At 42.0% G+C, this 10,400-nt stretch overlaps 1 protein-coding gene across 1 annotated transcript in view; it reads right to left on the bottom strand.

Annotated features, from left to right (window-relative positions):
• The window catches only part of ADAMTS17 (ADAM metallopeptidase with thrombospondin type 1 motif, 17), a 175,757-nt gene that overhangs the window by 50,657 nt on the left and 114,700 nt on the right, over positions 1-10,400 (bottom strand). Inside the window, exons 13-14 of the mRNA XM_010157450.1 lie at positions 6,266-6,386; positions 3,733-3,807 (exon numbers count right to left, since the gene is read on the bottom strand). Of these exons, the coding sequence (XP_010155752.1) occupies positions 3,733-3,807; positions 6,266-6,386 (196 nt within the window). The remainder of the gene's footprint in view (positions 1-3,732; positions 3,808-6,265; positions 6,387-10,400) is intronic.

The raw sequence follows: 10,400 nt of genomic DNA, 5'->3' as shown, positions 1-10,400 counted from the left end.
CTGATCAGTCTATCTGAATGATAGTTTCCAGCTCAGTTCTTTCTACACTTGTTCCTCCTTAGCGATCGCTTACTCAGGATATCCCAGAAACAGTCACCTCTTGCAGGAGCAGCAGAAAGAGAGGCAGCAGAGCCAGAGCAGTGGCTCTCCCGCTATTACAGAGGGGGTTTCACTGAGGAAAAGAATTACTTCCAGGGCCAATTTTTTTAAGGCAATACTGAAATCTGTTATAAAATCAAAGCAAACAGATGCTGGATTTTATTCTAGACATTGCCAGGAGTTGTTTTTTCATCAGGTGAGACACCAAATTACAGTCAAAACAGAGCGTTCCAGAACTCAAACACCCTCACTGCACCCCATGCATCTGCGCATAAACCCGGCCGACAATTACCACCAGACACGAGCACTCAGCAAAGGTGGGATTAACAACAGTCTGTCAGGGGGAAACAGGCCCTGAGACACACCTGAACACCCCTGTTAGGAAGCCAGTTTGCAACATGCCCAAGTTTCAGGTAATTTAATGTACGTACTGAGGGCCTATTTACATATTTATTTTTGAAATCACATGCCAGATACAAATGCCCAAAGCTAATTCGTGCAGGGGTGGGATACAAAGCTACACTGAATTTAGGGGAAAGCCAGGCACTAACTCCAGTGAACTTTGGATCCATCCCCTAACCCAGCAGCAGCCAGGCATGTGTCACACTGTTTTAGAGGTGAGCAAGCTGTGGAGCCGTGCTTGAGGTTCAGCTAGTGCCATAAATACACTCTCATTTCATCACTCTGCCATGAGTGAAACACCACGTGGAAAAGTTGACTTTTATGTTACTTTTTACAATGGTAAATAGTGGAGTGTAAGCTATTAATAGCGTATTAGTTCTGGAGACTATTTAGTTTGGTTTTATACCAGATTTTTCTCCTCATGTAATTTCTAATCCTGATTGAGGGCTTTTGGGGGTTGTATTCACGGCTCCTGAATATGAAGAAACACACTGTGCTAACTCACTGAGGTCATGTGGCACAAACCTGAGTGCTGACTTTCACTTTTCAAATAGTGAACTGTGAACCACTCTGCAGTTGCATGGATTGACTTCTCCTGTCAGAGATGAAGCAGAATTCTTGGGCATGTCCCACTGGGAGTGTTGTCACACTCTCATTCATTGTTTCCAGCAATATTGTGCGAGTTAGTGGTCAAATCCTATTGCAGACAGACTATAACATCCATGCAAATTTGCCACAGGTACAAACTCAGATTGCTACCACCACTCCAGTCCAGCCCTTAGCGCTAATGTGAGGCTTCTGGTCACAGAATATTCCTGATCATTGAGATAGCTGCACCTGAAAACACTTCCATTGTTTTCCAGGCACGTTTTATTAACTAAACTGTAACTGCAGATTGCCAGAAAGATTATCAAGTGTCAGCGAATAAGACTGAAAAAAAGTCTCCGAGTTGGCCCCGAGTCAAGGACTCTCAAAGATCTGTTAGGTTTTAGGATAATTGTCTGCAATGCAGGGGTTTGCAAGGTTGGGCTTAAAGTTCTGTTTTAAATGAGGAACTGGTTAAAGACTGATGAGATTTGGCAACTATCAGGCAGTATTCCTACTAATTTCACCCATAAATCAGCCTGTTAAGATGAAGCCTTGAAAGTACAACAGGAGAACTTCATTATTTGATAATTTATAGTGCTGCATGTAGTATACTCCACCTTGGGAACAGTTACTTTGGCACGCACCAATCTTTCTGGATAATCTGCATTACATCAGTGTCTCAGGAATGTAAGACCGTGATTGAAGCAAATCCTAGATACAAATTATATGGTGTAACTCGTATTAGGAGAGACACCAGAACAAAGAGGTGGCTTTGTCATCAATGAGATTAATATGTGAACAGTGGCTACTGTATCTTCATTTAAATGCTGGAGAGATTTGCAAGAGAAAAGCAGCTCACAAAGGAAAATCCATTGTTAGCCATTGTTACTATTCCCAGAAAGAACAGAAAGTTTAGTGTGAACTTCAGAATGTCACTGATCTACTACAAAACTGTTTTCCTGGTTCACACTGCAATGGAAGATGGACCCCAAGGTAAAGGAAAAAATTATCCCATGGCTGAAAGTACTGATCTCTGGGCACTGTGCCTTCATATCTTAGTCCTGTACACACATGACAATCAGATGTGAGAAAGTCAACAGTGCTCATCCCATTATCAAACTTCCCAAAAGAGCTTTGAACAGAGATCTCAGGGTAGAAGCCAAGGAAATTGGACTGCCCGGCCCACCTGCTGGTCATGGCCAGCATAGCTTCCTTAATATTTTAGAGCTAAGTACAAGCCAGGCATCTCAGTTTCCATGACCCTTCCCACCTTGCACCTTCTGCCGTGTGCTAGTTGTTGCAGTGGAGTGGAAATATGTCCAGTGGTAATTACATCTCCATTTTCTGAATAGCTGTGATGATTCTCACTTGCTATTAACTTAAGAGTAATTCCTCCATCGGCACTTGTCCGCTTCCAGCCATGGGATAGGTGATTTGGAAGAAAATAATTTCACTGGAGAGCCATGGATAGATTTCAAAGCCTCCTACTATTGCTGGGATTTCTAACTTGCATGTTCTGCTTAAACCCTTATAAGACATCCCAGAGTTAGTCGTAGGGTTTTATTTTCTCATAATGTAGATCTAGACCCTATCGACAAAAATAAGAGTTTCTCGTGTGGGCTAAAGATGCTCCTAGTCAGCACTACAGCACTACTGTTCAAATATCCTTTCTTTTAAATACGTGCTGGACAAGTAACATACACAGTAAAAAGCTTGCTTTTCAGCATCTTAAAAACTGCTGGCAAAGATACCCCCTTCCCAAAATTACAGTTACAACAACTGGCGTATCTCACCTTGTTATATTCCGCCATTAAAAAATCCAAATATCTGCGGTCCTTCTTTTGGATCACAAGCAAAGGGCAGCAATAAAAATCTTGATATGACTCAAAAATCAAGAGAGACAGACGCAGATCTCATTCTCAGGTCTCTGAGCTGTACAGGCACAGCCTTGGAGTCTGGACAGTAGAATTCAGTGATAAATCAGCTACCCAACAGCTATGAGCCAAAGAGCTGTCCGTTATTTCTAGGCCCCCTGTACAGTGGCAAGGAGACAGAGATGGGCCTCAGATCAAGTCTGTGTTTGTTTTTAAAAAATTAGTTTCTAGAAATAGGTACAGGGCACGCTGCCAGCCAAAAGCAAACCTCAGTCTAAACAGTGCATTCAGGTGGCCTACTGAAGACAGCCAGCTGCACACAAGTGTACGTGACGTTTAATGTCACAAATAGAGGCTTTGGACCTCCTCCCCAAAAGATAAATGGAATGGGTTTAGAGCTGGATCACAGGTGGCAAGAACTCCTGGAACTCTAATGAGGAACTTGGAATGTTCCACCATCATCATCCACCAGTCTGGTAGAACCTCATTTGTGACATTAAGGTTGAGAAAAAAAATGACATAGGCCTGATTCTTTTTACTTGATTAATGAAAATTTGGCCTTCTTTCATGCAGACAGGTTTTCTGAAAGGAAAATATCCCTATCTGATACCTTTAACAAACCAAGTTAAACAGTAAAAGGAGCTGAAGTTTATCCATGGCTTGTGATACCAATCTCCCCTTCTAATCCAACCAAAAGTAGACAAAGAACCAACACCAAAGGATGTCACCAACACCCACTGACACTGCAAACAGCATTCAAGTATCTTACACGAGAAACACTTGGGAACAGTCTTTGCCTTTGCCATCACACATGTGGAAACCTTCTTACAATGACTATTGGTTACTGAGAAACAGAAAGGAGTTGGCACGGATTTAGTTCAGTTAATAGGGTTTAACAACATAATTTGCAATCACAGGACATATAGGGACCAATCCTGCAGCCAACGGAGTCCCATATGAAGAGCAGCTGAGGATCTGGCCCAATGGTTGCAGCTGCAATTCCCAAACCAGATACCACTCCGAAACAATCAGTGTCTTGATATTCGAAGTCTATTCTCTTCTGAAATAATAAATCCACATACTCGGCTCAGTGTGTTGACCTTGACTTGGATCGCAGCAAGTTTGTGAGGATTTGCCACTGTTCAATCATTTACATATCCAAACCCTGAACGTGGTACCGTAGTTATCTTGTGTATTCTCTTTCACCCCAGCTTTTGTCAGATTCTTGTAGGTATTTGCTTAAATATCAATTTGAAGAAAACAAGCCGATTTTTTTTTCTTGAGTAACCTCATGTTCACTTGTGATACCTCAGACCCAGCCCTGGAGCTTTGCCTACTGCATGAGATTCAGTAGGTTAACCTGAGGAGCTGATTCTGCAAAACAGCAGTATATGAACAGAAATTGATGGGAGTAACTCACAGCACACAAAATGTTTGCAGAATCCGGGCTGGGAATCAGCAGTGAAACCAAGAAATGTGTTTTCAGTGTCTAACGTAAAAGCAGGAAAACGTGAACAGTGAACAATTAAAAGACTCTAAATACTCTGTATTTTAGTAGGCCAGGCTGCTCATTAAAAGAGCATAATTAAAAAAAATAAAAAGCACAGACGCTTTGCAACCTAGAAGAAGATTGGCATATCATGGATGTTACTTTTTGTAACTATTTCCACATAAAATTCAATCCCTTTAAAATTAATAAATCAAAACATAATCTCATAGTAATTTCTCAGCTAAATGTAAAAACAATTCTAGATTAGGTGAGATGGGTAAAGGTGGAAACATTGCATTGACAAAGCAACATTTGACAGGTTTGCGCTACTGAGATGACTGGCAAAGAAAAAGGATCAATAAATGCTCGAACACTGACTATGATTCACTCAGCCATCCCTTCTTATTAGGTTCCCGGGCGCTGGGGGTGAAAGCCTCCTGTAGTCTCCTGGCAGCCAAACAGCCGGTTAAGGCTGAAACTGTTCTGTTCATACAGCCTTGTAAAGTTACCACCCTCAAGCAGCCTGTCTAGTTGGAAACGGGTGCAATCCCCTGGCAGTGACCCAGAAATTTCTTACTTATCTGCACAAGATGTTTTGTAGTCTCATTGGAAGAGATAAAAGATAGTTGCTCTTCAGGAGCAATTAAGAAGTTCATGAACAGCTATAAAATCCGCTACAGAAATGGAGAATAGGGGTTTTTTTAATGGAAATAAGAAACTTTTCCCACCGTTTGCATCAAATGCAAATGCCTTGACACAAGTAGGTGAAAAATAACTGCGACAAAAGAGTCCAAGGCAATAATGCAGGAAATCATTCAACAGCTTTGGCCTAGGAATGTAACAGCACGAATGTCCTCCAGAAAGATGCGGTGCAGGAGGGAAATCCTACCTGCATCTCAGAGGAGGTGCCATAGCACAGCCGGCTCCACAGATAAGGAGAAGGAGGGTGCAGAGGAAGAGGTCAATGAACAAAATCAGACTTGAGTGCTGAGTCCCTGATTAAAGGAAGCTGCTAAGTACTGGTGCTGCTTTTGTAACTGAAAAGAACTGAAGTGCGTGCTTAAAAGGAACCATGCTGCACTCAGTCCCAGAGTACCACGTGTTGAATGTAGTTCTCCATACAGAAATAGTAATTCTGTATTCACTGAGTGTGAAACAATCTTTTTGGACGATTCCTTCCTCTTGGAGCAGCTTACAAGTCCTGAATCTGGCTTTGCCTCCCTTTGCCTGATTAGGATATGTGGGAGCAGGTTTCTCAGAAGCTCAATACAGCAACTCTGGAACAAAGACTAGTTCAAACACCAAGCTGTGTATACATCGATGTTTAACAAGAGAGGGGAAAGTCTTAACTCTGACCAGAAGCTCTTGTATTCTATAATAGATACTATTGCTGGCAGGGAATCAGTAAAAATATTCAGAGGGGAGTGCTCTTTCATTTAGTTGAGATATCCTGATTATAACATGAATCATCTGCAACATGCATCATTCTGAGCTCTCACAGAGCCCAAAGATGGTGCTGATATCAGACTCCCCTCTCACCGGATTTGGCTCTTCTTTAAAATCAACAGCACTGGTAGCACACAACTTCATTCTGAATTTCAGACAGAGGCAATGGCTGGTATTTGGGCAAGGGAAGAAGAAACAGACCGCATATCACATTGGAATTGAATCGGGGTTTGTGTTTCTTATGTGTTTACTAGAGCAGATGTGTCCACTGGCATCCAAGAAGAAGAGCTATTACTACCACTCCTTAACACTCCTCAAGCAGTTAGAGAACCTCCACTCCACTAAAATGCTGCTGAGGATTACTCACCCATGCCCTTGGTGTGGTTGAAGTCGCCTTTCACCACTTTACAGGTTTTGCCATCACCACTGCAGATTCCACAGCGATCCTCTTTGGCAGCTGAGCCAATGATTCCATCGCAGCCAATTTTCTAATGACAACAACCAGAGGTCCCCATTATTTTGTTTGCAAGGTTAAAGTATCTCTAAACATTGAGGTCAATGCTAAGATAGACATCTGACTGAAAACCTGAATGGGAAGAGAACACTGTGAATCGGGGGAGCACTCATGTGGAATGGCATTGAGTTGGTTATTCAGCAACCCCCTTCTCTATAATTAAGAGCAGGAACTTTGATTCAGAAGATTTAACTGAAGACAGTTTCACAAACACTAGTTATTCCAGATATCATCATAGATTTCATACTAACCCACTCTAGCTTCCTTTATACATAACAGGTTAAACCAATGTTTTGTGTTTGTACAACAACATCCATCTGAGGACCTCAAAGACATCCCAGAGAAGTAGACCAATACTGTGATTCTTAGTGTGGAGAAGAGAAAAATGTGACTTCCTTAAATGAAAATTAACCCAGGTAACCAGAATCCTGGTTACTTGGCCCTTCATCACACAAAAATTCAAGAGTGCTGTTACAAGTTCCATGTAACTGACTGAATGAGCTCTGCTTCGGACTGGGATCGTAACAGGGAACGTAACATTCAGTTCTGATTACGCTTTTGCATACCTGAAAAAAGACCTCATTAATCAAATGGCTCAAGATACCTGCAATGCAAAAGGACTTCAGCAAAGGCAGGTCGGGTTCATATCTGGCCATTCTGCACCATAAGACTGCTTACACAATTATGAAATTTTCCAGATGCTTGCACTGTATTAAGCTTAGACATTCAATTGTGGAAAAAAACCCAAAACAAAACAACAAAAAAACCCACAAACAATGACCTAAATCATCAGTTTAAATGGTATTTTCATAATTTTCTGTACCTACTGAACTTTTTCCAATAAAAATCTGCAGCTTTCCACAGACAGGTATTACTAGAACAGTCACAGTACTCCCTCTGTAGCTATACATTGCCATGGTGATCTTCCTCATTCACAAACCATTGCCAGGTTGCGATGGTGATCACTGCACATCTTACTGTCATTAGTCTTTGTAAATTGTTTTCTGTCCATGGAAGACCCTCAGAACAATCAGCAATTCACTCTTAAAACATAAATTTCTACTGAAATAAGAGCTGTCATTATGCAAGTTATTAGCAGAGATTCTACTATTAAAAATAAGTTGAAGATTTATTCTCTGTAGATAAACAGTTTCTTGGCAAACAAGTTAGCAGGACTGTCACTAATAATACTTATTTGAATAAGGCTGTTGGGTCTTTCCCTTCCTGGCCTTCTTATAATAAAGCCAGAGGAAAGTTGGAGAGATATCTTAGGGAACAATCAAAACAACAAACATCTTGAAAAATAGGATAAGCAGGGAAATATTAAGAGTACTTGTGCTGTTTATCTGAGACTGTCTGCATGTAAGCAATGTAATTTGGACCTGAACTCAAACACTCCCCTTGTTCCAGAAGACACTGGCCACTGCCTAAGCCCAGATGTGTGACAGGGATCAAAGACCGCCAGCATTCAGACATGGTCTGATGCAGTGGTTGTCCGGGTAAATCGTTAGAGAGACACACGCTGAGAGAGGATATCATCCTAAACACATACAAGGGAAATGCTGCTCATTAATTAGAACAGCATGTAAATTAGTGGACAAGAACTACAGGAAAAAACCTGCGTAAGTGGGAGTTAAAGGAAGGTAGGCAGAAGACCATGGAGTTTCTGGCAGTTGCAATTCTCAAGTCTAAACTTCACACCCATGTCCAACAAATAGTTTTGGGATATTGAATGTGATTCTGCCCCCAAAACAGAAGGATGTCCCAGCAGCTCTCCTTCCAGGAAAATAACTATGATTTATTAATGGGGTTGCTGAAAGGCAGCTGGAAATATATGTCTGCCTGCCACCCTGCTGAGATACTGGAAAAGCTGCATTTAATTTAAGACTCTAGTACTATCTTTTATTGTTCTGCATTGTTATTAGCACTATGTGAGCACACAAATGAATAAAGGGAATATAATGAGTGTTGAACCACACTTATTCCCAGTGCTACATGAGGAGTCTGTAGGACTATAACAGAGGCAGGCAAAGAATGGGGAGTTACCAATCACATGCTTTGCATTTATGTGTAGTTTCCCAGATAATGTAAACCAGCGCAAGCCAGTAAAGCCTCTGAAAGAATCAGTCCCCCTTCTTCTGACAGTGGGGTTCAGGAGAAGCCATTTACTTCCACATTTACCAGGTCACTAACACACTCTGAGTTGAGGGACCCTCTCTGAAGGCATGGGAAGAGCACCCACTGATTCCACAACTACACCCACCAAAAACTTTGCTGTTTTCTTACCTTTCATCCTCACCCTAATTCCCTGTGAGTGGAGGAACTGGGAATGGCCCTTGATCCCTTCCCTTCAATAGCACCATCCCTCCCATCCACAGGGCAGACTTTGCTTTCAATCCAGGGCTTGAGCATTAAAGTCCCAATTGGATTTAGGCCAGAAAATAGCTTTTTACAAAGAAAAATCTTTAAGAGAATAAAACAGCGTTGTTTCTTGGCTTCAAGATGAAAATTGGTGCGTTCTTGCTACTTTATGGGGGAAAAATACCTTGGAAGCACTTTACTCTTGTCTACATAAACATTAAGGGTCCATTTCCCCCTCCCCAAGCCTTCCAATCATTTCCAATGTAAAAGTATATTTAATAATAGCACATAATGAAACAGCTTTTGTAAAGAGTTGACAATGGATTCCAAAAGCTGCAAAGTCATTTAGAAACATTACAGTGACCAACTTGGCTACTCAGATCCCGCCCACACTGAAAATAACTGCCACTCCTAAAACAAGCAAGGCCTTCCGTAAGGCCTGTTGTGATAGGACAAGGGGTAAGGGCTCTAAACTGAAAGAGAGCAGATTTAGACTAGGCATAAGGACAAAATTTTTTATGATGAGGGTGATGAGACACTGGAACAGGTCTTCCAGATAATTGGTAGATACTCCATCCCTGGAAACATTCAAGGCCAGGTTGGACAAGGCTCAGAGTAACCTGATCTAGTTGAAGATGTCCCTGCTCATGGCAGGGGCATTGGACTAAAAAGGTTCCTTCTGGGGGGCCAGAGGCTTAAGCACGACCCCACCAGACCAGGGGAAAGATCTATGAAGTCTGTACATCATCAGCTTCTCACTGACATGATGCTGTATATTGTATGTATTATACGGTCAATCATTACAATAGATAGAGCGGTCCTCAACCTACAGAACGCTTTCAAAAAACTGAGGGTTAGTTAACTGTTTGTAAAGGGAAAATTCCAAGTTTTAGTGCTCAGAAGCCAAGTTCTCATGGTGCACAAACAATCCTCTAAAACCGCAACAGTTCAAGGGAGTTAATTACACTTTACCATCTCTATCTTGTTTTGTGCCGTTTTCTGCACAGTCCAGCATACTGACCAAGGTAAGGTCATATTTTTTTTTTAATTAAGAAGCAGAAAGGCAGAAAGGGGAAGCTTTACATTCTGAGGAAAGACAGACCTTGTAAATAACATGCCATGTATTTTCTGACCCAAGAGTTAACCTGCAGCTGAGCAGATTGAGCCCATGGACCAGTCCATCCAGCAACAGCCGGATACTTTCAGTTCCATCAGTCTCGAATGGACCGGTGAGAAGGGAAGCAGTTTTGTATTCTTACCAAGATGATCCATTAAGGAGTAAGCAGGGCACTTGGAGCTTGTCTGTGTTAGAAGGAAGAATAAAAAGCCAAAAGCCAGCCTGGTGTAACCACCATCTGTTGTTCAGATGTAGTCATCAGCGGTCTGCGGGAGCATTCACCGCTGTCAGCCCTGTTCTTGGACTCTTGGCGCTTCCCTGTACCATCCAACATGGACTTGGACAGTGACACAGTGCCGTAACTTTGGCAAAGGGACGGATGTTGACACCACCCAGGAGTTCCACCTCCTGCCTGTACTAGCTGTTGAAAGCCTGCAGTGCTGCAGTACTGCTATTAACAGCATCAATTGGACAAAGAGGAAGCGGGTTTTAACCAAAGCCAGTCCCTTG

The sequence above is a fragment of the Eurypyga helias genome, unplaced genomic scaffold, assembly GCF_000690775.1.
Source record: "Eurypyga helias isolate BGI_N326 unplaced genomic scaffold, ASM69077v1 scaffold9208, whole genome shotgun sequence".
Taxonomy (NCBI): Eukaryota; Metazoa; Chordata; class Aves; order Eurypygiformes; family Eurypygidae; genus Eurypyga; species Eurypyga helias.
Note: the sequence above shows the minus strand (reverse complement) of the source record. Positions and strands in the feature narration are given on the sequence as shown.